Here is a 26566-nt window from a genome sequence, read left to right on the forward strand (position 1 = left end):
ATTGACTCAAGATGTAAGATGAATTTACGGCCTTTGAAGGTCGCCCCAAGATCAGCTCATAACGCTTATGACTTATATAAACTTATCACTTGTATAAACATTGGAAACAAACACGCCATAGTCAGATCATAAAATTCCTTAAACATGGGAAAATTTGTAATTCATTGTTGCGCCGCATGTATGAAAATTCATAAAAACGCGCGTGTGCGTCAATTAGATTGATAATTTTACAGCGCGCGTTCCAACCTTCAAAAGCTGTAGACTCTTATATTTATAGATGAGACCAAATTCAAGATACTGCGCAGTGAAACTTCAGTTATTATTGGTAAATCTCACAATTAATATTGTTAGATATATTAATAGGTATTATAAAAGATTATTATTAATTCAAATAATTCACAATGTGATATAATAATGCTGAAAAGGAACCTGAAAAACTGTAAGATTCCTTTAAATATGGTACCCTAGTTCGACACGCACTCTATATCAGCCTTTGAAACAAGTAGATATTTAACTACTTTCAAGCTTTGACGTAGTTAGATCTTCTAAAAACGGCTTCAGTTATATTTTTTCAATATATCCAATTAAACCTATCAAAAAAATCCGAAAATACAAATAGATTTAAAAATATAGTGGTCAATAAATTTAAAAACATTCAATGTATTCTTTATCCATCTTGCAAGTAATATACTGAAATGAAGAAATTTAAAAATCGATCTTAGAATAATTGATCTTATAAATACTTACAAATTTCATAAATTAATCTGCAATTCGAAAATTGAACTGAACCGATAGATTTGAAAAAAAAACCAACATGGCAACCCTCAATACTCATCCTCATTCACCAACCTTCGATTTACCACCGATTCCATTCACAATCATCTCATGATCACCTCTTGGTATTTCATAAACCCATGACTTTCTCTTCAGTATATCGATTAAAGAAGAGAGGATGTCACCTGCTGATAACGTTTCAATGTTTCCAACCATAATTAGTTTAGATTTAGCCCGAGTTAAGGAAACATTCAGCCTGTTGAGATCGGATAGAAGGGAACCAACTACATTGTCTTTGTTACTTCTGTAGGTTAGAGAAGGAGATAAAAGTTGGTTATATAGTGCAAACTAATGATAAAATCAAATAAATCAGTGAAATTGTGAAATATGTAATGCGGAAACTGAGCTAAAGAGAGATTGTAAATTGAGCACACAATGTGGAATTTGGTTCGATTCTACCTGCTATATCGCTATTCGCTTCATTTTGAATCAACTAAGTTCAAATGGATAAAGACCCAAGTCCTGGATTAGTAGATCTGGAAAGTAGTGGGGAGTTGAACCATATTTATTGACAAGTGACAGCGATTAAACAATCCAAACCCAAAATCACTGTCACGTGTCAAAACAAATATAATGGATCACCTCCCCAACAGTATCCATATCTTTTAAAAGTAGAAAGAAACTTATCAATTAACCAATACACAAGAAGCACAACTAATCTATCTTGACACGTGACATTTAACTTTTGTCACGTGACAGAAACTTGTTGGACCTATTAGGAACCTGGTTAAAGACATGATGATACAAGGTTTATCTCTGCCCTGGAACCGGTCGGCTGTTAACAGTTCTATATCACTGGATATTATCTCGCTCAGAGTATCTAGTTGTCCGTTGTAAGGTGTCAGCACTCCGATATCTTTATCTGGGACTCCTGGAGAGGAGATTGGGAATAAAATACAGTAAAACCCCGATTTACCGCGGAGTTTGGGGAAAGGAAATGGCCGCGGTAAATGGGGGATTTACTGTAGTATGTGTTTGAGTTCTTGGATTTGTTAGTTTTACACCGCTTTAAAGTCATTATCACTCCAAGTAATGAGACAGAGAATTTAATTTTAATTACTGAGATGTATAACTAAAACAAGCTAATTTCATCATTTCTTGATGACATTTGGAAGCGGATATCAAGACAACTGTTATTTATCTAAGACAACTACGCATAACTCAGCACATTGCTCCTCTTTATTATGAGTCACGTGATTTCACCTACCCGCCTTGACCAGGCTCTGACAGATGAGGTTCACAAGGTGAGACTCCAGTACATTAGATATAGAGGTTGAGGTAGCTGTCTCGTAGGAGAGGGGTCCAAACTGGGACGTGTCCAGAAACAGTACTTTAGTGGCTGGTAACAGTGCCCTGACAGAAAGTATTCTTGTATGAGAGGGGGGGGGGGGGGGGTGGGGCCGGGGGCCGGGGGTATTAACAAGAGCAGATCGACAAAAAAGTTCCTATAGATACGACAAAAAAGTTGTTTTAGTTTGTCAAAGTGAGCTCAACTGACAAGCCGGATTTAAATTATTTAACGTTTGTTAGTAGCTACGATAATATATATTTGAATCTTGATCTGGACATTTTACATCTTTACTCGCTGCAATAAGGCAGCACAACTCCACCAATACTAAACTAAAGAAGTAAAGTGAAGGAACTAACTTTCTGATGAAATCAGGAACTTGATCCAACTTGCCAGCCTTCAACATGGATCTAGCTACACTCTCATTAGCACACTGCAGCTTGTTATTGTACACCAGCGTGTTAGCTAACAACATGATATCAGAACACATTCGGTACTGTATACCTAGTTCACATACCGCCGCTTCTGGGTTCTTGTCACACAGTCGCTTGAACAAACTGAGGGTTTATAATTTTAGATGTATTAACATAATAATATTATGTAAGTTAAGTTATTGATAAAACGATTATTCGATAAACAACTTATTATAAAACTTAATATTGCACTATGAGGCTCTGTAAATTTAAATTTAATAAAGTTAGCTGTACCTGACACCCAATCCGTTCTGTAAAGCTGACTTGCTCTGTACTAGAGGAGGGAGCTGGTGATGGTCCCCAACTAGTATACACCTGTAATTAGTTATCATAATTATTATAATTATCATAATTATCATGTACATTGTACTAGTATACACCTGTAATTAGTTATCATAATTATCATAATTATCATGTACTAATATAAACCTGAAATTTATTATTATAAGACTAGAGCCTACTCTGCTGGTAATTAATTGTAGATTGTTATTTTGAATTTAAAGTTGGCAGTGTTTCCTTAAAAACACAGTTACACTATTTTACAAGATACACATTCTAACACTGATGATAATTAATGTTACTTTGTTAGTGCTCAGTACTCCTACTCACAGTTAGATTTAACATACATAGCCTATTATTGCTCTATATAGCAAAATCCTATTCTGACCACAACATCCTATTCTGACCACTTTATTGGTCGTGTTTGTTGCAGACCAACCTACCTGTGGCTAAAGCTCTAATATACAAAAACAATACATTGTTACAATCATGACAAGTATTATCAGACACGGCCGTTATTATAACTTCGACAACTAAGAAAGGAAATTGCGCGCACCCCTAAAATCTTATGACTCAAGATCTGCGCCAAAATGTCAGCTGTTAAAAAGAATGCATATTATCATTGTATTTTCTCCTGATAACAGGTGATGTATCTATGTTGGGGTATTGAGTTGTTCGTTGTAACTATTTTACTTCTCCCCCTTGTATAGTTAGAAATCCTCCCTATCCCAGCTAGGAGTGGATCCAGCATTGTGATTAAGTAGTGTTGATTATTGAATTATCTGATAACCAACTCCGAAACAATTAAAGCTTCAAGTGCAAGATCCTACTTCATCGAGGTAGCCAAGTTCAGCTCTAACTCTCTAACAAACCTTCGAAGTAGAATTAATTGTATGGTATAAACTTGTCTGATCTTCTGATCAACCCTGGAATTATGGAAATAATATTTCGGCAATTGGGCGCTTACCCACAAGCCCTTCCCTTCTGGGGCACATTTCTTATCTCTAGCCCGGTTCTACCCTCAATCTACACTTACTGTACGTGTCCCATATCTCAACTACACTAACTACGCTAGATATACACAATATAACATCACATATCATCTCGTTCTCTGGAGATCATAATATATAATCACAGTGCTGGCAAGCACGAGCGGTGTCTTTATTGGGGGTATACTATGTACCTCCTTTACTATTGTACCCCTTTAATATTATACCCCCTTTACTATTATACCCCCTTTGGTACACGTTACAAGCCTCTTTTGTGCACGCGAAGCGTGCACTCCGGCCGAAGGCGGCGGCCGAAGGCCGCCGCCTCCGGCAGGAGTTTTTCAGGCATTAACACTCATCGGAAGTCGTTCAGCAGATTTATTTTTAGTTCAAAACATTCTAATTTGATGTCAAAGATGACAGGAATAAAAAATAGTTATGTTGAGATTTTTAAGAAATTTGCATAAAATACTCGCCAGCACTGTTATACGAAATTCGGTAAAAAACCCAAAATCGCCATATTCAGGTGCCTTAAAAACCATATTAAAATTGAGTTAGAGATCTGAAATTTTTCAGGGCGTCTAGACGTTGACCAAATCGACTGCAAAATAAGTTTCAGGTTTCAGGAGCATCGGGAAGTGGGTTTTCTAGAACCCCTGTTTTACGATAGACTGTCGTGATATATACATACATATATATATATATATCAGGGATAGACGCTTTGCCAGTCAATTGTAACCTGTATTTAAGTGTCCATAGATTCAAAAGTATAAAAGATACAGCCATTTCCGACCACAGGTCTTGCAAATAATTGTTTACACTTTAGTTTACATTGTATAAAAAAATTATTTGACGTCATAAACACCCCTTGATGACGTCATCAAGTTTACCGTTTTTAAAACTTGATTTTTGACAAAGTAATAACTTTTAAAATTAATTTTACACCATTAAGGAGTAATTTAATTCAAAATCTGAGGAAATTTTCACCTTAGATAATTGTTCAAGCATTCTGAAAATCTACCGGAAAGTTTTTCTAGCTTGCTCCTTCATAAAAATATTCGTCATTGAAGTTTGTGCTTTTTTGAAGAATTATTTTATGAAAACGTCAATTTTGCGATTTAGTATTCTCTGGTGTTGGGCCATGCCTTGGGTTGTTGAGCTCAGTTCTGCTTCCTATAGGTATAAATTGTGCATTAGGCTAGTTTTAAAGTTGAAAATCGAAAAGTTGCACACGTGGGGACACGCCCAAATTGATAGAAAATTGCTAAAATCACTAAAAATTGCTGTTTTCGTCATTTTCTGTCAACTTTAGAGTGCCGTTGTGATTACAGTTCTTCTTGAAATACTTTGAAACTTTGCATGCTTATCAAACTATATATAAAACAATTACATGCAAAAATTTACGGCGATTCAATATTGGATGCGCACGCAACGTCCGCTCAAAGTTTGCACGTGCGAAAGGTGAGAATTTTGCTCATTCGTGATTTTCAACAAATTCTGCTTTGCCACGACAGTTTAATGTCATTATATATGAATTTAATGCCAACTTGAATGAGTATTAAGTGGCATATTTAGTCAGTGATCGACCGATATGCTTAACTAAACACAAGGAAATGTTTTTAAAGGAAAAATTTCGAAATCGTTGAAACTTCCTCCTTATTAATGAAGATATCAGTTTATATTTCGACTTTATAAAGTACCCTGACATTATAATCAAAAAGAGATGATATTTTACCAAAACCCATAATCATGGGTAGAGTGGACCGCTGCCAGTGTCTCTCTTTCCCAAACAAAAGGAAATGATATTAATTTGATTGACCGTTCTCAAATGCAAAATGATACCGAGAATGAAATCGGTCGCTCGCTTTTCCCATTCATTTACAATTGTAATAGATTAAGAAGAACTGCCCAAAGGCAGCTGTACTCGGCAATAAAGATTCAATAGACTTCAGCTTATTCAATAAGTTATAACTACCACCCTTGTCCCTTACCCCGAAATACTAGGTATCGACCCGAACGCAACCCAAAGAGATTTTTACAGCATCTGATTGATGTAATCAATCGAAACTAATATATACAATTCGTAAGCCGTGAATGAATGTGAAAAGCGAGCGACCGATTTCATTCTCGGTATCATTTTGCATTTGAGAACGGTCAATCAAATTAATATCATTTCCTTTTGTTTGGGAAAGAGAGACACTGGCAGCGGTCCACTCTACCCATGATTATGGGTTTTGGTAAAATAATATAATACAAATTAAAACAACAGGTTAACAAATAATACAATATTTGAATAACAACATATATATGTATTTGAATAATATAATAACATTCCCTTGTAATTCACAAGTTTACATGATGAGCTGGAATGTTGAGACACACTGCGTTATTTCCACACACACAGCACTCACAATACACACACACACACACACACACACACAGTAGTACACTAGTACGGTTAGTGCTTACAGCGCACAGTTCACAGTGCATCATCTCCCCACATGACACAGTGTGTGGTGCTTTTGTTCTCACTAGTTGTGGGGTTTATGTGGTCCTGTTTCTTAATCATTTTTAATATTATCTGTGTGTGTTATGATGTTACGCTGTTACGTTGTTACGCTGTTACGTTATTACGCTGTTACGTTGTTACGTTGTTACGTTGTTACGCTGTTACGTAACACTCTTGTGTCAGAAGTAAGGGGTTCTGAAGTACTGGACGCCGTGTTGTACTTGTTCGGATGCTGATGACTGATGAGGTTGCTTTAATTACGCTTACTCATTGTTTTTCATGAGATGCAGTAACTTTGTGGTGTGGTCCGTACTCTGTCAGAGTATTCACTGAGCTCATTGTCACTTTCTCACTTTATCAGAGCTTTTCTGTTATTTTAGTCGCAAATCGTAATAGTGCCCAACCAGTGAATGTAATGAACTCCAATCTGCATTATATAATCTAGTGATAACAGACCGCTGATGGGTTTAACGTTCAATGATATTGTTTGAACGCTGGTATTTTATGTTCTGCTACAAAATGATCTTTATTAGAGTTGAAGTGATGAGATAGCTCAACGGTAACTAGTAAGCCAGCTCTCCAAGTATAGAGAGAAACTAGCCTGATAACTGATAGTACCAATTAACAGTTCACTATTATAATAGGAATTAGGATGACGAAGGAGGAAGAGGTCCCTGAACCCAGCCCACGGTCCATATTCTCTACAGACATCTGCACGTGTACTATTAGAGAGCTTGATAAGACTAGGTAGGTCAGCAGAATAGTGATTGTTAATCAGCTGATTTGATAATTTACTAATTGTTTGATCACTTACTAAATTGTGCGCTCTCTAAAGCATGTTATTAACAGCTTATTGTTAATTCCTTTAGTATAGTTGTTAGTTTAACTGTTAGTTTAATTGTTAGTATATTTGTTAGTGTAGTTGTTCTAGCATAGTTTATAGTTTTAATTATTTTTATTAAATAAGAACAACCTCACCTAGGCCGTAATCGTATTTCAACGTTCAGTAGCAAATAGAAAAGGGCAACTTTTGAATATTCGAATTTAGTTAAAAGAACAATATACAATTTGTCTCAGAAAAGTATAAAAACCATCATAATCTAATACAAAATGGTGCAAACTAACAACATCTTTATACATCTGGGGCACGAGAGCATGGGACAAGAGGTTGTGGGACAGGCTGAATTGAACCCCAGTTAATGGGATTTAAGCAGTTCTGCCCCACAACCTCTTGATCCAATGATTTCGTGTCCCATATTGTAGAAATGTTAAATATAGTGAGATTAAATGATAATATGATCGAGAGGTTGCCAGGTTGTGGAATGTGGGGCAGAACTGCTAAAATCCCATTAACTGGGGTTCAATTCAGCCTGTCCCACAACCTCTTGTCCCATGATATCGTGCCCCAGATGTATAGCCTTATCTGTAACTTTGGCAATCTCTCTATAATTTTCTAAAATCTGGCGCACGAATTCGTGGGACAGTACTACGGTTTTAAAAACATAAAAACGTACATTCTACAAGAATTTGCTTTACAAAATCAACAAAGTGCTTAACATAGCAAAACATCTAAGATTAATATAAACTAAAATTACAACTTAATCTTAAATTTTAAGAAAATGTTACGCGATTCTTGTTTTACAAGTTTACAGCGATGATTAACCTATTTTAAGTTCTCAGCCAATAAGAGCTAAATTTTATCCTAATAGAATCACTTAACAGAAAGATAAAATTCCCAGAGCTAATTATAACAGTTCTATGTTCTAAGATATAGAGTTCTGAACTAAGGGTTCCAATAATTATACCTTTATTTTAATAATCGTGGAGGATTCCCTGACTTCCTCTTCATCCTCTCCTGGCCCTGATCAGCTTTAGCAGCAAAGTTGATATCTTCTGGTGTATCACACCTCATAGCTTGGTTCTCAGAGACTAGCAGGTTCTTCAGTGGCATACGCTTCCTCCTTTCCTCCTCCTCCGCTTTCCATCCCAAGTGATCTCTCGCTGGATTGGAGAGGTGTATGACCACGGTCAGCTCCGGTCTTTCGTGAACATTTCCTTGTGTTTCAATAGAGACGCTACCTTGAGGCAGACTGGCAACTAATCTTGAATCAATTATCTCAGGTCTCTCTTGCGCCTACGAAACAGGGAATTTGTTAAGACTGTTGTGCAAGACCGCACAATCCTAATATATTCCTAAGTTCTATGGAGACTAATATAAAAACCTCACACCCATCAGAAGTACCTGAATATTAACAGCAGGTTGAACAGTAGGTTGAACAGCAGGTTCAGCAGCAGGTTCAGCAGCAGGTTCAGCAGCAGGTTGAACAGCAGGTTGAACAGCAGGTTGAACAGCAGGTCCAGCAGCAGGTTCGTATACAACTTCTCTGGTATCCTTATCCCAGTCCTCCGGAGAACCATTCTCCTGACTTAACACCACCACACCCGAGCTGGTGGTGTAACTAGAGTGTGGTTGGCTCACTTCGCTCATTCCACTGCTCTCATCACCCAGCCCTCCGCTACTGTGATCACTCATCTTGCAGCTGTGATCACTTATCTTGCTACTGTGATCACTCATTGAATCACTGATACTGCTCAGCTTTCTACCCATTTCATTGAACAGAGAAGCAGCTTCAGTTAGGAAGGAAGCATGCAGAGAGCAGTCCTCCTCCACACCCTTGTCACTGTGCCCACTGACCCCACTCATAGCCTTGTCACTGTGCCCACTGACCCCACTCATAGCACTCTCAGTAGTAGGAGATACAGACATCCTCTCCAGGGCAGACCCCAGAGACACAGTGTCCTGAGATTTACGGGGTCCTAGCCCCAGCTCTAGGTCTGTAAACTCAGCATCAAGGTCTGGAAGGACAGGTTCTGGGTACCAAGCTAAGGTCTCATGTCCTTCTCCGCTCCTACCACGACATTGGAAAGTTAGAGTGGGACACGTTAACTTTATCAAACTCTTAACAATCTCGCTTACATCTTTTTGCTGAAATTTTAGGAGTTGAGGAAAAGGGTGATATGAGCAAGAGCTGACAGTATAAAAATAACTGAAGTTATCAAACTTATAACAATTTACAGGGTATCAAACTCGGCACCTTTTCGTCACTGTCATTAAATCTCAAGACAATCTCTGGCTTAGGATACATAACTTTAAATATATTAAAATATCTTGCACTTTAACTTTAAATCCACTCTTTAAACACAACAACAAACAAGCTAATGCAAACACACACAACTGAGCTCTATTTATATCTCTGCTAGAGAAAGTGTGACTTGTACGAGATGTCGTTGTTACACTGGCAATGTGATAACACCTGCCGTCCTCCTTCACTGTCAACCTCATCTTATACAGCTCACTCCTTCCTCATCTGACTCACACATTACTCATCTGACTCACACTGCTGACACACTCCAGATTAACGCTCCATGTATGACTAGTGACTACCAAGGTGTGACCTTTTTCAGATCTCTTCAGCCAATGAACCTCAACATGAGGAGGGAAAGGTCCCCTCCCCCCTGGCCCTGTTGATTGCTGTGATATTCTTATTATCTAACACTATTACTCGGAGCTGAGTGAAGGAGTAATTAACTGCCTTTTAATTAACCCCAATTCGTACACCATGACAATCATCCAATCAAATGAACTGCCAATCAAATTAACAGATCTAGTGATAATTAAGATAATTAGATTATAATCTGACTATTATCTCCCACACTTACTAATTACATCTGACTAATCTAACTAATTATATAATTACATCTGACACTAACTCTCCCACAGCACAGAGCTAGCAGTATACTCTCTAGAGTGCCCAATCCACGACAGTGCGCCCATCCAGCTAGACGCTACACGTGGGGTTAGTCAGCTAGCTACTGACAATGTCACTCTTCCTTCCTACAAGGACCAGCCCCGGTCTAAGAAGATAGCTAACGATGCCACCAGATACCTGGACCTGGTCAAGATGACTGTTCCACTTGCTATTGTGGGTTTCCTGGCTCACATTCCCACTGTTATAACTGGTATGATGTGCGGACATTTGAACTCGACCACACAGCAAAGTGCTGCGAGTCTAGCTATGAGCACGTGCAATTACATCGGGTTCAGCTTTATCCTGGGCCTTGTCACGGCCATGGAGTGCATGGGCTCCCAAGCTGCAGGAGCAGGTAAGCGGATATGTCTCGGGCTCATAACTGCACGGACCATCGCTCTCTGCTTCGTCATTTCAAGTTTGATCACAATCGCTTGGTTTTACTCGGAGAAGATATTTGACGTGGTGACATCCTCCAAACCAGAAGTAGATCAGCTAGCAGGGGAAATGTTACAAGTCTACTCCCTAGTTCTCCCAGTCTTTAGTATTGATGTAGCCATGACACGTTACGCCATCATACTGGGCTACGTAGCGGAGATAGTGGTAGTACGGCTAGTGTCCGTTATATTCCAGATAATCCTGGGTATCATTCTCCTGTTCGTCCTGAACCTAGAGCTGCTGGGAGCCATGATAGCCCTGATAATAGCGGAGATAGCGGGGACAGTGTCTACTGTGTACATTGTAAAGAAGTACGGGGCTCTGCAGGAAGTTACCAGTAACCTTAACTATAACATGTTCAGAGGGTGGCCTGCGCTGCTGAAACTAGGCGCTCCGGGCATTGCTATGGTCGTTGCGGAGAGCATCTTTGTGGAGATGACCATCATGATACTTTCTAAAAGTGATCTGGACCACTACGACGCATTCCTGCAGCTCCTCCAGTACCACCAGTTTTACTTCCATCTCTACCACGGGTTTACTATAGCTGGTGCTATCATAACAGGTAAAGATCTAGGCATGCAGGATGCAGTGAAAGCTAAACGTGACGTCACGTATTTCTCATGGTTTTGTCTGGTATGTGGGTTAACCTTTGCTTTGATCACCATCCTACTCCGAGACCAGGTAGCCTACCTCCTCTCCACCACACAGATGTACAGGAGATAATGCAGCAGCTAATACCCGTGTACTGTGTGTACCTGGTACTGGACTGTACTCAGGTTAGCATGTCAGGTGTGTTGCGTGGTATGGGTAAACAGGCAATAGGTGCTCTCATCTACATCGTGTCCTTGTGTGGGATAGGACTCTTATCTTCTTATCTCCTCACCACCAAGCTGTCCTCATCAGGTTCTGCAGCCTGGATCTCACTCGCTATAGGATCAGGTATTGCGCTGGTAGTGATATGGTACGTGATCCAGCGCACAGACTGGAACAAGGAGACAGTGCGCGCAATGGAGAGACTAGGGCTACTAGATAAGAGTAGCATGGAGATGAAACTGTTGAATGGTAGAGGAGTGGAGGAGGAGCATATTGAGTTTAACCCCTTTACTAACGAGCTGTATGAAAGTGAGAAGGCTCCTTTGTTTAGTAAGAGTGGCGGTACAGAGGAGATGGGGAGGGAGGCTAGAGTAACCATAGTTATTTCAGGAATGTGTGGGGTTGTCATGGTATTCTCTATTATCTTATATTTTATATCATTCTCCTGAAGTTATGTGATTGGTTTGGATTAGTGTCGTTTTCTGTACAAAGATGTAGAAATTGTATTTGTTTGTTGTAAAAATTTAATTCTAAATGTTAGCATGATAATTTAATTTCATATTCTATTCTTGTTAGTTTGAAGACCTGTATTTTTTCAGGGTCAAAATGAATTATAACTGAGTGAATTTATCAATCATATTTTGATCAACAGTCTATTACAGAACAAAAGCTCAACTCAAATTGGGAAATCAACCAATCGACTAACTCACTCACCAAATTAGCAATAATCACTGATAATACCTAGAATAAATTATAACAATGAACCCGACTAACCTGTCAGCGAGTAGAATAGGTCCCAAACAGATGGGCTCCGTGATCTGAGAAGCCTCATCAATGATACAGTAATCGAACTTCTTGTATTCAAACACACTGTGACGCAATCCAAGACATGTAGTAGCCACAACCGCTGACAAATTTAGCTAATCTATTATTAGTTTGTGAAATTATTATATAGTTAACCAACAAAATGCGTTAACAACAAAAATGTTACATGTTAACTTTCACGGTAAACAGTGTTGAATGTTATTAAAAGTCAGAGATTTTATTTATCGAAATCGTAAATTCAAAAGCCACAATACGATGTCCCATTGATTAAGATTAACAGACCATTAATTAATAATTACTAGTTACCTTTAGTGTCGTAGAACTCCCTCAGTAACTTAGGATCTCTGATGTGTGCTGTAAGCACTTGGGATGATCTGTTTTTGTTACCAGCGTGTATCCGACCTGGCGCTCCTAACCTGGTAATGCGGAGAATGTGGAGAATGTGGAGAATTTACCTGACAATTGTATATAATATATATTGACGTGATTTGAAGCGATCAAGAAGTTTAAATACATTTATTATTAGTTTAAGATGTGATTGCGCATAGAATTGTGTTTTAGAATGTTAGAATATTTTATGTGTTAGCACATTGTTGATCCGAAGTACGCTACACACTATCAATCTAAACACTTTTATGTAGCCGAGCTATTTTTAGAAGGTTTAACATTCCAAGCCAAGAGCACAAAAAAGTTTTAACAGCTCAAACTCGATTACTTAAGTTTGTGTAAAAAGGCAACGCTGAAAATCACAGCTTCAGGAATTTTGTGCTAATATTTGCGGCGTTGCAAGGCATTGTAACGCTTTGTTACAAACAGTAGAACTGTTAGGTGTGACTAAGGAATATGGTACGTGTAACTGTGCCATTTGTAACTGAGAGCGTAGTGCGAGGTGCTACAAACACCTTTAAACAGAGCTAAGTGTCGACCTGGCACAATTCCAACTATTCCCTGGGTAAGACAACATCAACAGCTTTTTAACTGACATAGGAGTAGAACAGAGCACAGTCCTACAGTGAAATATTCTATCGTATGCTCCATTTGGCCCTGTCTTCTAACGGAACTGGAAGATTGTCGATCACAATGTGACACTAACAGTGTTACAGTGTTTCAGTTCAGTATTATAATGTCACAGTGTTACAGTGTCACAACGTTACGCACCTGACGATATCCAGAGACTGTGGAAGTTTGAGAACTAAGTTATCAACAGCAGAGTGAGTGTAAGCTGTCAGCAGTACAGTGTGTCCTCTAGCTACCAGTAACTGTATCAAACATGATATTGTAGACGTCTTACCTGGGAATGCAGGGGTCTTAACAGCGTCATAGTTCAATCTTAAATCAAAATATATTGAAATTATTTATATAATTAGTTATAAGTGGCTAATGATCGATGAAACAATCTCAGATATTTCAGTTAAATCTAATGTGAGGTATTTAGCATTACAAATACCTGTGCCAGGCATCCCAAGAATACAGAGGTAATCCTCCGCAGCAACAGCCCTCTCCACCGCCGTCTTCTGATCCGGATTCAGCGACATCAGCAGCTCATCAGACGAGTATTCCTTACTGATACTTGCTTCTTGAGCGAACGAGAACGCAACTGAAGAGAACTTTGGAGCACTCTCACCCACAATCAGTCTCCTCCATTTGTCTGCTCTCTGATTAGGACCCATGAAGGAGGTGACATTTCCTAGACTGGTGTGGAGGCCTGATAGTGACTGGTGGGGTGTGATGCAGTAGGAGGGACCTGCACGGTGGTGGGGACTCTTCTCTATGTTCGTGTCATTGGAGTACACTTCAACTGTTGTGGTGGAGAGCTCTGTTACGAATCCTGCGCAGATATTAAACGCTGAACCATCTGCTTTGCTAATTATTATGTAGTCACCTAGACGGATGAAGCTCGATCTTGTTTTTATGGGTGATGGGAAGGTGAACATGTGATAAAATCCATGTTTCTCTGATACTGAGTTGAGAGTTAACCTGCTGTATTTTTTACAGGAATCATCCCAGGGCATTTTGGCTGATTTATTGGAAGATCGAGCTTCTTGGAGACAAAGCTTAGAAAACTTGGTAAAATACTCAATATGAGCGTCATTGAGTGTGGAGGTGTTGTTTTGGAGTATTTCGGGGACTGGGTGAGTAGCAGAGTCCTTCCCTTCAAAAGATTTGAATGCCAAAGAGCAACTCAGCTGGTGATTACACCATTTACAGGTCATTTTGTCATTGACAAGCTCTGGTAGCTTCATTTCCTGCCGATAAAGGATACTCTGCATGGCACTAGCAATTTCATTTCGTTTAACTATCAGGGCTCGACGCTCAACAACCGATGAAGGAACACCGATAGTTTGCTGTCCCTTTATGTAGTAGAGGATACCTGAGTCTATGCTATTTTTGTACCTCTCTTCCAGCATCATTGTGTAAAGGATGACCTGGGCCCTGTGATCAACACTTCCTAAAGCATTTCTGCTACTTCCTGATTTCACTTCTACCGGGGATATCTTAGTTTTAGATTGGGCATGAATACGAACTGTGGCATCAACCTTTCCCTTGCAACCGTATTTTGGAGACCAAATGTTTTCTTCAATATCTAAAACCTATGGAGATAATATGGCATATAAAAATATGATTCAGTTGACAGGAATTTAAAAGCTTTCATTTAAAACGTATCATTGAAAAATCACACATCGCACTTCCTTTACAGAATAACAAGAATTACTACCTTCCTGTAGGAATAACTACCTTTTCAATTTTAGTCACTTCCTTTCCTTTCTGTCCATAAGACACAACATCTCCTGCTCCTTTACAAAACTTATTGCCCCACTTGCATATCAGATCTATAGAAGGAATCAGTTTCTTCAGAATTTCATCTTTATCGCCATCCATGCATGACAAAGAATCAATAATATCATCCTGCTCGATGATAGACTTGAGTTCTTTGCGCAGAAAGACAGGGTTAAACTGCTGACTCCCAACTGCAGCATCAAACAAAGCATGGTTAATTGTTCCCAGCAACATTACCTCGTTGGAGGAGTAGCCCACTGTAGGCTTGAAGACCTGTCAACGATTTTGCAGACAACCAAGAAAATTTAATTTAAGTAAATCAAACAGTCAGCAACAAAACCAGTGCTTTTGAAAACGTCGTTGTCTACAATTTATTGGATTGGGAAGATTAATGTAGAAAAAATTCAATGTTCCAGATAAGACCATATTTTGTAACTAACCTCTCCTAGGACTGCCTGACGAGCACACCGGACACTGCTTGATATGGTAGTTGGGGATATCAGTATGTCTGGATGTAGAATCATCATGTTAGAGTTCTCATTGGTTATCTCTATCTGATAATTAGTCAATATTTTGACGGCAAACGAATTTTAAGATTTACTGTTTAATATTAAATAAATTTGGAATAAGATGCATTTAATGCAGTGAAACGGATATTCCACATTGATATTTAACAAGTTAAGAGTTTTCAACACAACTCATTAAAGTAGGTAATGTTACCTGTTTTGAATTAGGTTTTGTGTCAATGATGTGTAAGAAGTTTCCTGGAATTATTTCACTGTAGTACCACTCTCCTGACACTGTCACAGTAACTGAGTCTTTGGTGGAAGTACATTGGCACTGGACAGTTTTTGTGCTTCCATTGTCATCAACATGCATAACTTGATACCGAGCATATCGAGAATAACTATCATATGTTGATTGAATACCTTCAACATCCAAATCTCCTAAATCAATGTCAGAATCAGAGAATTCGTCTTCATCACTTTCTGAAAATTGTAACTTCTCCCCATTTATGGCGTCTGCCTTTACATTGAGATGTTTTTTCTCTTTAATCTTATCAAGAGGAGTGTCAGGAACATACAAAATTGTCTCTGATTCAGATGTTACTGTCTCATTTAGCACTTTTGAACGCTTAGGATTGTCATACGAACAGCCTTCATGCTCTTTTCTTCTTTTAGCCATTCCCTGTTAGGACAGTACATTGTTACTTTTCTCAAATGCATGAGGTATAAATGGATGTTTAAACAATAAAACATATTGCTCTAAACTGAAAGCATGAAATGTAACAAGAATTGCGCCCATTGTTTTTTTTTGGCGGACGCTAGATTTCCATTCACTATAACTTTAAGTATAAGCTCCAATCAGCTCACCTCATAATAATAATACTGATAAATTATGCATTAAATACGGGAAACACTTGAAATTCAATTCAATTGCCGTAGAACTTAACTTGTATCTGTAATTCAAGAAACTGTAAGCAAAAGTAAACTATACTCGTGTACACATCAAAACACTACACGTGCCACGTACAAATTGGGCTTATAACCTAATATTATACATTACATAGTATACATACATTCATTGACCAAAGGCTATCTATACATCACATCTCCGCAAGCAATCCCCGCGCACGCGCGCAGCTTTTTTGTTGCATGGTAACGAACGGAAGGAAGGAACACGACATACTCAGACATACCTACCCCGATCTCCAAAATCCACGTTTTTCTGCAAAAAACTCCATTCGTAACCTTTCACTATTGCCTTTTTACAAAAGGGTGTGAACGGAAAAAATTTAACTGATTAAATACACTGAATTAGAGGTCTGTTGCCAGTGGCGTAACGTTGCCTGTTGGCGCCCCCCCCCCCCCCTGCCAAAAGAGTGCCCCCTGTTGGCGCTCTTTCCCCTTTTGGCCCCCCTCCCTAAAATTGGACAAATACTTAGGTGATTTTAGAGGATACGCCGGTAAAATCTCTAAAAAAGTGTGTTCCTAGAGCAAAACGCGCAGTTTTGCTAGTACCTCGGTTAAGTTTTTCAAAATTGTCCCACATTCAAACAATGATTTGGCGCCCCCCCTAAGATGGCGCCCCCCGTTTAGCAGGGTCAGCAGGGCCCTTAATTATGCCACTGTTGTTTGCACCCTTTCATTTTTCACAGTACATGGAACTACTCAACTTTGTGATATTAATGAACATGGTTAGTTAAAAAACTGCATAATTCAAAGGTACTGTAGTATATAAATAGATCAACACTATAATGTTTTGACTTACATTGGGCCATTTGGTAATCTGTCGATGGGCACATAACATACGGTTAACAGACACGTAAGGCACGGTTAGGCCAGATAGCCGACCCGTACCCCTGTTCACGAACAGGGGTCGGCTATCTGGATACTGCTTGCTTAACACATGGTAAATGCATAGTAAAAACACTAAATACTTGGTAAATGTACAGTAAACACACATTCAATGCACAATGAATGCATGGGGAACGCACATTTAACTTACGTTTAGGCACATGGCCATCTAAAACACGATTAGAGCATGGGGGTGACTTCGTGTAGCCATACAAACTTGCTGAGTGCAATCACTAGAGATGTTGAATTTGATAGTGTTCTCCCATGCCGCGCCCGATGCAGCATGTGTTTCTTGGCAAGAACTGCAGCCCTAACAGGTATCTATGTGAACTCTAGTTAGGGGATCCACAAATCCACAGCAGTGATTCACAACCAGTAGGTATAGGCGTGGCTTTGCAGAGCGTTGTAGCATTTTTACTAATCTGTAAAAATTATTGTTCCCGGTGCACAACATACTGATTACTCCTTAAGCCTTGCTGTGTGTTAAGTGTCTGTTCATTTTACCTCGGGACCAGGCTTATTGTTTTTAAACACTGATTTTGGACAGCGCTCGATTTTTATACTACTGAATACTGTGTAAATTGGTGAAAGTATGCGCGGCATATCTCAAATTTTAGTTTCGTTTAAAAATCGTTTTCTGGCCGTATAAATTGTATTAAATACATGGCATGAAGTCAAAATACTAAAATAAAGTGCGCACAAAAATTTTAAAGTTTAAAAAAGATTTTTCAGAGGAAAAATTTTTAAAATTTGTTAAATTTTTCCAATTATTTTGTTTAAAAAAATAATTAAAAGTAATTTTGGGATGATATGATAATTGATTCAAATATTTTTTTCTAGTACATGGTTAATTTTTTGTTTTGGCATATAATTAACAAAATTTACGTTCGCGTTAAAAAATTTAAGAATTAAAATTTTTTATAAACGTTTGAGATCTAGATTCTTAATCAACGCAATTTTGTTGTACTTTGGCACTATGCCATGGAAAATTTGTTCATATATATTATTAAAAATATGAATTTAAATGCATTCGATATAATTATGGTTAGAAAATGATTTTGAAATGAAATTAAAATTTAATGCCCGCCGCGCATATTTTACAGAGTATTATGAAAATCGAGCGCTAAACTAAAGACTGTCATATTTGGTTCAGAAAGTATGTTGTGGTGTCAAAACTGAACCTGGTATTTGACCAGTCGAAAGCAAATTAGTACCAATAGATAGCACCTGAAAGTTAGAGTTAGGCTAGATGTTTTTGGTCTCTACTGGACAAAGTATTTTTTGATGTGTATATAAGGAAAATTTTTTTAAAGGAAAACGCCTGGGATATATAAAGTAAAGTCAAGTAAAATTTGGAGCCACAAGGCCAAGGTTGATTTTCAAATGTTTCTCCCAATATTTGAGATTGGGTTGGTTTTATATAGGATCATCCCTATCAGAGGGCATGGTGGAAGTTGGGACTCTGGTTGATGATGAAGCATGACTCTCTGTCTCGAAAGCAAAACTGCAAGGGCAATATTTTCACAATTATGAACTCTCTTTCAACGACATCTTTGACATAAAACATACAAATACTATTGTCAACTTCGCAACACCCACTCAGTGCCTTATTTTCACCTGAAGAATTGAACCAAACTGAGTGACCTAATGTCTATTCTCGTACTTTAATCTTTGATTATTGTTGTTTGGCATTTATTAATTCCCCCTCATTCAATTGTATTGGTCACCTTACCTCACAAAGATTTCCAACATCCTCTCATTAAGGGTTGACACACCCCAGAAGCAGACTGAGCATCTTCATGCTATCCTCTTGTGGGTCACATAGGTGACCTTGAGCGTGATACCATGAGTCTGTTAAACATATGAATATTGCAAGTTTATTGATAATCATTTCAATACAGTAAGATACAACTCAATTTACTGTGCTACGATTTACTGTAAACCCTGATTAGTCTAGTTTTATATCATACGATTCCTTGAGCAGCTTAAAAATGGAACCCTGATGTTCCACTTTTAAGCTGACAACTTGTCAAGATTGTTACTTCCCCTATCTACCATTTACTTTAGAGCTTGTGAACCATAACCCCTAATTGGGTATTAGTAATGTGGAAAGAGTACGTAACCATGTGATCCGACTGGGACTCAAAAGTAAAAACCCCAATTTTACAAATTAAGTAAGGGAAGGGGTTTTGGAAAAACTTATACTAGTGTAGTCTCTACATAGTAACTATGTTTAGAGTGGCTTCAGGATTCAGAGGGGGAAAGAGGTCTAAAATTCCTAAAATCTGGCTTCTGTTACATGTGAACCATACAGTTGTATGATAGCTACCACACTTAATTTTGCTGCTCCAAAAATTTCAAAATGTTTACATAAACTTTGGTTAGCAAAATTGAACAAATTATAACCTAGCAGTAATTATAGCCTAGTAGATGTAGTACCAATTCATGTCTCTAATATTTAAATCACATTATATTATTTCAGGACTGAAAATGAATGGAAATGAATTTCCCTTGTCACATGGACCTAGTCATTCAGTCAATGTTCAAGCAGAGGCGTTGCAACATCAAAACAAGATGATGAATGGAAGTGATATGCAACCTACTCACTTCATGAATGAGTCAGACATGCGCTATTCTTTCAATGATCCTAGTGCAGTTTCCTTACTGGTTCCCGTGTTCTTTGCGCAAAGACCAGAATTCACAAATGTACTTTCATTTCCCCACCAACAATACGTTGAAGAAAACTACCACACTGCTTGCGCATCGGCACATGAGATGGCCAAACCACCAAGTTTTCTTGAGTTCATGGCAAGCGATGTAACATATCCGCCACACTTTTCATATCATGAACCCGGCTTAGCTGCATGTGTCTCTCAAAATGTGCCGAATGTGGTGCCGGGCCTTGTTGAATGTATCTCCAACATACCTTCAACTGTTGCATCCAATACGAGTGCTGCATCACCTTACAGTTTACATGAAGCACACAATTTTCCACCACCACCAAAAAGAACAGAAAATGAGGTGAGCTGTGATGTGACGAGCGCTGACAAAGAGAAAGTCCACTCCCCTAAAACATACCAGACCTCACTTCAAATCGAAGGTGAAACTTTGAATTTATTGTATGTTATTGTATTTAGGTTGGTTTGAATATTCAGAAATACAAGAGCATTAGGTATTCACTGTATATTGTGGTCAGTACTAAATGACAAGCAGAGAATTTACATGACAATACGAAAAGAGACATTTAAACGGCTACAATATTAAAACTGTATATTGTGTAGAAATTGTGTTTTGCTCCATAGGGGTCATGCATAAGATCCAAGTATTTGTTGTTACTGACGAGTAAATACTTAGGTTTTCCTGAGTCTCAGCTTTGGTATTTTCATAAAACTAGAGTACAAACCGTTAAGTAAGAACTCATACTCCGACTAAACTCAACCTTGAGTACGACTTTAATCTAAGTAAATGATCGATTGTTTGAGATCGAAATTCCAATACAAGAATAGATGGTCCGAAGAATGTACAATAGGAAGTTAAACTCAATGCGAGTAGTCAATTTAGCATGTAAAATGGTCAAGGTATGTTCCTATTTACGAAACAAAAGTATTTGCAAGCCTGTAAAACTAAAATATGTGGCGTTTTATAACTTGGACCTGGTGTTATCGTGGAATTTGTGATAGAAGGTTGAAAGTTAGATTGTATATACAATGGCAATCTTTTAACATGCCCTGTGAACCCCAGGTCAAGATTCATGTGAGATTGCGAGACAGGCTCATCGCACAAAATCTTAAAATAAACATAGAAAAAAAATTAACAAAAGAATGTGTGAGAAAATAGAAAAATGTAATTTAAAAGATTTAAGCGACACAAAAATTTGCTTAAGACTTTGTAAATTCGGAACTTAGTGCGGTGTGAGATCACGTGGTTAAAGTATAACAACTTTGCCGCGCGCAATTAGTGCGAGATTTTGACGAGTTTTGACGAGATCCAGACTCAGTTTTGCTCAGTCTATAGTGACCCTAACTGCCCCTACAAATCCATGCCTGAATTTGCGGTGCCGCCCATTACTTGTCGAGATAAAGAACCTGTCCTCACTCTCGACCACGTAAAGGACGCTATATCGGAACTAAAGCTTGACTCTGCACCGGGACCCGATGGCATCCCCTCCATCCTGCTGAAAAGATGTACCTCTAGCTTAGCGGTCCCTATCTATCTCATCTGGACAGAATCTATGTCGTCTGGCATCGTCCCAAGCTACTACAAGACCGGATATGTCACTCCTCTCTTCAAGAAAGGTAGCAGATGTGAAGCTGTAAACTATAGACCTGTGACGCTGACTTCTCACGTAGTGAAGGTGTATGAAAGGGTCGTCAGAAAGCACATGACCCAGTACCTTGATTCTAATGATCTGTTATCGGACAAACAGCACGGATTCAGGTCAAATAGAAGCTGTCTCACCCAAATGTTGGAGCACTTTGACGACATTTACGAAGGTTTCACGAAAGGAAATGACACCGATTCAATCTACCTCGACTTTGCGAAAGCTTTTGACAAAGTCGACTTGGATCTACTTCTTCTTAAGCTGAAACGGTGTGCATTCAGACAGCGCTAAGGTGTTAAGCGGGGTGCCTCAGGGCAGTGTTTTAGGTCCACTGTTCTTCCTGTTGTTCGACCTAGAGGACGTGGTTAAGCATTCTAGAGTGAGCTTCTTTGCAGACGATACTAGGGTTTCCAAGCAAATTAGCTGCCTTGAAGACTGCCAACTTCTTCAGACTGATCTTTACAGCATTATAGATTGGTCCCTATGTAACAACATGAAGTTACACGAGCAGAAGTTCGAACTCCTAAACCACCTACACAATAAGAGGAACTTATCAAGTGAACTTCCCTTCTACGTAGAAAGTCTCCTCTACAAGGTTTCTAGTGACGTCACTCTTTATCCCGTAGAAAACGTCAGAGACCTTGGTGTAAAAGTGTCAAGCGATCTGAGCTGGTCTAAACACGTCGGGGATATGGTCACCAAAGCTAGAAGTAAACTGTCTTGGGTGTTCAGTGTGTTTAAGACACGGGATAAAGTGGTTATAATGATGACCCTCTACAAGTCTCTAGTCAGAAGCTTATTGGAGTACTGTTGTCCGCTGTGGGACCCAGTCAAGACGACAGAGATTCAGCTTTTGGAGGGGGTCCAGCGTACCTTTACAAGCCGCATTGGTGGTCTATACAGCTTAAACTACTGGGAGAGGCTAGCTCATTTGAAGTTAATGTCCCTGCAACGGAGAAGGGAGAGATACATCATCTTGGTGATGTGGAAAACGTACCATAACGTTGTTCCAAATAGCTGTAGCATCGAGTTTGTGGAAACATCCAGATATGGCACTAAAGCAGTTGTTCCTTCTCTATCAAAGTCGAGTTCGATGAGAAACCAGACACTGTATGATAGCTCGTTCGCAGTAAAAGGATCCAAACTGTGGAATAAGGTGCCGAGTGAAGTGAAAGCCGAGAAAACGTTTGCCAGCTTCAAAGTCAGTTTGTCTAAGTTTCTTGCTTTGATACCGGATAACCCTCCGGTTTCCGGTTATACGTGCAGCTGGTCGAATTCCTTGGTAGACTACACGCCATCACGGTGGTCAGACATCTGATGACCCTTCCTGCTACGAGGATAAACCTTACCAAGTTACCAAGTTAGTTAGTTTAGTATAAATCTCACCCCAATATCGCAAGTTTAACCACGAGATTTCGGCACCCTCTTTCAGCACTACATATCCGGTCGCGCGCTTACATTTTCATAATAATATTCCTCATCTTGCTGGTCCCTTCGTCTTTATCATCAAGCCGACTTTTTATGGTCATTGTACTTTTGGTATTGATTGTTTTGAATTATTACTGGTTGTGTTACTCTGACGGCTTACTTTTCTGTACTGTCTAAGTCTTAAAGGATACTAGTTGTTGTCGATATTAATCGGTTTATAAGATCAAGATTAACAGTGGTTACTATAGTTACCATGGTTACCATTAAAGGAGGTCTGGTAATGGTCGAAATCTCAAGGTACTGTTCCTGGCTAAAGTCGACTCAATCTTTCTCAGAGTATTCTTAATACTGCCATAGGCAATGCCTATTAGGCATAGTGAATATTTCTTCATTAAAAGTTTGAAAAAGTGTCTTTTCAACTGTAGAACTGACTTATTAATCCTAACAGGTAATTAACTCTGGATCCTCATCACATTGATTCCATTCTAAATTCTAGCCTTAAAACAAAACAAACATTACCAGATAAATCCGTTTACCATAATTTGACAATTGACATGTTCTAGTGCAAACGAGGCCTTCCCCGGACAAATCCTTAAATGCCAGTCTTCTCTAGCTGAAGTACGAACAGTATAATTTATCGGATAAAGTATATTACAAGGTGCTCTGATGATAATTTTAGTAAAATAATTAATAATTGCCAAAAAAATGACCGTCGACGAGGTTCCAACCGGAGTCAACTGCTAAGCGATCGCGCGCTAAACCATTGTGCTACAATGGGCATAACAGATTTACAATATGTAACTCTATATACTTCATAAAAATACGCACGTAAATTTTCGAGCGACATAAAGCGACATACTTACAATTTCGCTCACAAAGGGAATCGCGAAATCTGAAATCTTTTTAAATAGAGAATAATTTGTGGGGCAAGAAATCTTGCAGGGTGGGTAGGGGGGGGGGGGGGGGTGGGGGGAGTACATTTCGCCACTGCACGTGACACGTGAAAATCGCACTTTTAGTCTCAAAATCCAATCTCATCGCACTTTTTTTAGAATCTTGATAGGGGCTGTGAACTTCTGAGAGAGTGCATTTAGTCCTATGAACATCTCAGAGATAATATCAGTCTCACACTTATCAACTTGATCTTTAGATAATTGTTTGTTGAGCAGCTTGTGGGAGAGTAGAACTGGAATTGTATCATGTGATTGAGTGGTGATGGAGTGAGGATTATTAAATTAAGCTTACTTTCGTGATTTCTCCTTTCTGTGACTCTGTCAGCCTATCTGAATTCCCGAAAAAAGTTAAATGTTTGTTTTACTCTAAAGAATTTACTTAGGCTAGTAATTACTTAACTTTATGAATACCAAACGAGTACTTAAAATCATGAGATAATCCCACAATCTGAGTATGAGTTTATGTATGACCTCTATAGTACAGGGTGGCCCATAAGTAACTGCCCACACGCAACCCTTTAATAACTCACGTAATTCGTAATAGAATTGCACAAAAATTTCATGTAGAATATAGATATGGGTCAAACTTAGATTTCCTGAAAGTTTCGTACAATCTCATTCATTAAAAAGGGTGTGGCACGCCACTTCCTCTTTTTCACTATTGTCACTTTCCTTAAAATCAACGAAATTCTCGTTATATAGCGCTTCGGTTGCTGTCCTATAGGCAGTCTCTAACCAATCAGGCCATTGATTGAGTGAAGATATCGCTGACTCACTGATTAAGTGCCAGATCACGTATCTGCAAGATCTTGAAATGGTCATAACTTGGCTTAGTTGTAAACAATCAACTTGAAATTTTGGGAAAGCACTTCAATTATCAAACCAAATGTGTCTAGAAACTTTTAGAGTTTCTAGCTGAAAGCATTTTCACTTTATGGTGACAATAGTGAAAAAGAGGGAGTGGCGTGCCACACCCTTTTTAATGAATAAAATTTTACGAAACTTTCAGGAATTCTAATTTTGACCCATATCTATATTCTCTGAAATTTGTGTGCATTTCTGACACGAATAACGTGAGTTATTAAAGGGTTGCGTGTGGGTAGATACTTCTAGGCCACCCTGTATGTTACAACACGCCGAGCATAGGAAGTAGAACTGTCAACTTATACTTTAGGAAGCATGTAACGTCTATTAATTATTTAGATCGTCATTGATTGTCTTTTGCATATTATACCATCAAAAAGATACATGCCGAATTTTGCTGAATTCCACGAACTTTCTTTAAGACAGATGTTGTTATATTCACCAACAGCCAGATTGATACACCAAATAGCCATATTATATGGTCTCTGTGAAAAAGGTCCACGTTTATTAGAGTAAAGTTATTTCTGCCTTTATTTCATAAACTAAATCATCTGAATTTTACATCATGTCCTGACAGTAACTTCTATAAAATTGTAGCGGCTGTTGCCGTGTAATTTCCACTGTTTGAATTTAACCATCCTTTAAATTTCAGGAGGTAAAAAAGCAAAACCAGTATCAAAATGTGAGCTATGTTCCCAAACCTTCTCCAGACCAGACAACTTAAAGCGGCACATGCGCAACATCCACACTCTCACCAGCACCTCAGGTTACATTTGCCAAAAATGTGGTAAAGAGATAAAACGTCACGACAACCTTGTCCATCACGAACTACAGTGTTCAGGAGGAGCCGCTAAAGGCACCGAACCATCCCGCTTACTGTACGATTGTACAGTTTGCAACAAATCATACTACCGTAAGCAGGACCTCAAAAGACACATGTCAGTGGTGCACACTGAGGTTAAGAGTCTGTTTGGGTGTGCTGATTGTAGTTTTACCACGCCCTACAAAGTGGTGTTAAAGCGCCACTATCACATGTACCACCAACAGTACAAGGGACTGTATTCGTGTCCCCGGTGTGGGGTGGATTTTAGGACACAACACGGCCTGGCTAAACACAGGAGAGACAATGACTGCTCTACTATTGATATTAACACGTGTAAAACGTGTTTAATTAGGTTCAGGACTATTTACAAGCTTAAAGAACATTTTAGGAGTGAGCATGCTGAAGCTTTAGCTTTGTTCTTGAAGACTGGGGAGGATGCGGAGGATTGTTTTGGTAATTTTAGTGTCTCAGATTTATACGGGATCGATGAAATGACGGAGACTCCTGAGGATGTCATGCCTTCATTGATAGCAGCAGGAGCATCCAGTTAAGATCAAAACACAGTTTTATACATTGTACACACAAATTTGATGACTAATTTAATTGGCAGCACATGTTAATAAGTTATGGTTTTTATTTGATTATTATTGTAGTTTATTTTCATCGACATTTACTTTTATTTTATAACTTTATTCACCGAATTTTAATCTCTTACCACTGTGTTTTACTTCTTCTTTAACAAATTTCAAAAATACCATTTTTTTCTGTACTGATTATGTATCTAA

The 26566-nt window shown here is 38.7% G+C and overlaps 4 protein-coding genes across 4 annotated transcripts; 2 read left to right on the forward strand and 2 right to left on the reverse strand.

Moving 5' to 3' along the window:
* Positions 1–324: 324 nt before the first annotated feature.
* Positions 325–16220, reverse strand: LOC134812582 (DNA replication ATP-dependent helicase/nuclease DNA2-like). The gene is made up of 13 exons (XM_063820066.1): positions 15756–16220; positions 15476–15589; positions 14994–15308; positions 13705–14848; positions 13416–13548; positions 12564–12673; positions 12207–12339; positions 2830–2910; positions 2482–2679; positions 2042–2187; positions 1558–1705; positions 850–1078; positions 325–690 (listed from the first exon to the last, which is right to left on the reverse strand). Exons 1-13 carry the CDS (start codon positions 16218–16220, stop codon positions 646–648), a joined length of 3261 nt encoding a protein of 1086 aa, XP_063676136.1. The 3' UTR covers positions 325–645.
* Positions 7021–11991, forward strand: LOC134812583 (uncharacterized). Its single transcript, XM_063820068.1, has 2 exons — positions 7021–7119; positions 10154–11991. The coding sequence occupies exons 1-2, from the start codon at positions 7025–7027 to the stop codon at positions 11340–11342; spliced, it is 1284 nt and encodes a 427-aa protein (XP_063676138.1). The 5' UTR covers positions 7021–7024; the 3' UTR covers positions 11343–11991.
* On the reverse strand, positions 8084–9585 carry LOC134812584 (uncharacterized). The gene is made up of 3 exons (XM_063820069.1): positions 9468–9585; positions 8615–9358; positions 8084–8506 (listed from the first exon to the last, which is right to left on the reverse strand). The coding sequence occupies exons 1-3, from the start codon at positions 9516–9518 to the stop codon at positions 8180–8182; spliced, it is 1122 nt and encodes a 373-aa protein (XP_063676139.1). The 5' UTR covers positions 9519–9585; the 3' UTR covers positions 8084–8179.
* Positions 16221–19790: 3570 nt separating the features above from the next.
* LOC134812535 (zinc finger protein 366-like) lies at positions 19791–26494 on the forward strand. The gene is made up of 2 exons (XM_063820019.1): positions 19791–20492; positions 25611–26494. The coding sequence occupies exons 1-2, from the start codon at positions 19838–19840 to the stop codon at positions 26330–26332; spliced, it is 1377 nt and encodes a 458-aa protein (XP_063676089.1). The 5' UTR covers positions 19791–19837; the 3' UTR covers positions 26333–26494.
* The last annotated feature ends 72 nt before the right edge of the window (positions 26495–26566 follow it).

The sequence above is a fragment of the Bolinopsis microptera genome, chromosome 3 (assembly GCF_026151205.1).
Source record: "Bolinopsis microptera isolate Bmic1 chromosome 3, MBARI_Bmic_1.0, whole genome shotgun sequence".
NCBI lineage: Eukaryota > Metazoa > Ctenophora > Tentaculata > Lobata > Bolinopsidae > Bolinopsis > Bolinopsis microptera.

Bases quoted from the DNA above. Each gene is read 5' to 3' on its own strand.
- LOC134812583 (XM_063820068.1), top strand. From the start codon at position 7,025: ATGACGAAGGAGGAAGAGGTCCCTGAACCCAGCCCACGGTCCATATTC. The intron at 7,120-10,153 runs GTAGGTCAGCAG...ACTCTCCCACAG, and splicing joins AGAGAGCTTGATAAGACTAG to CACAGAGCTAGCAGTATACT.
- LOC134812535 (XM_063820019.1), top strand. From the start codon at position 19,838: ATGTCTCTAATATTTAAATCACATTATATTATTTCAGGACTGAAAATG. The intron at 20,493-25,610 runs GTGAAACTTTGA...TTTAAATTTCAG, and splicing joins GACCTCACTTCAAATCGAAG to GAGGTAAAAAAGCAAAACCA.
- LOC134812582 (XM_063820066.1), bottom strand. From the start codon at position 16,220: ATGGCTAAAAGAAGAAAAGAGCATGAAGGCTGTTCGTATGACAATCCT. The intron at 15,309-15,475 runs GTTAGTTACAAA...AATCGTTGACAG, and splicing joins GTCAGGCAGTCCTAGGAGAG to GTCTTCAAGCCTACAGTGGG. The intron at 2,188-2,481 runs GTTAGTTCCTTC...ACTTTCTGTCAG, and splicing joins GTTCCTGATTTCATCAGAAA to GGCACTGTTACCAGCCACTA.
- LOC134812584 (XM_063820069.1), bottom strand. From the start codon at position 9,518: ATGTATCCTAAGCCAGAGATTGTCTTGAGATTTAATGACAGTGACGAA. The intron at 9,359-9,467 runs GTGCCGAGTTTG...CTAAAATTTCAG, and splicing joins TTAATGACAGTGACGAAAAG to CAAAAAGATGTAAGCGAGAT. The intron at 8,507-8,614 runs GTACTTCTGATG...CCTGTTTCGTAG, and splicing joins AACCTGCTGTTAATATTCAG to GCGCAAGAGAGACCTGAGAT.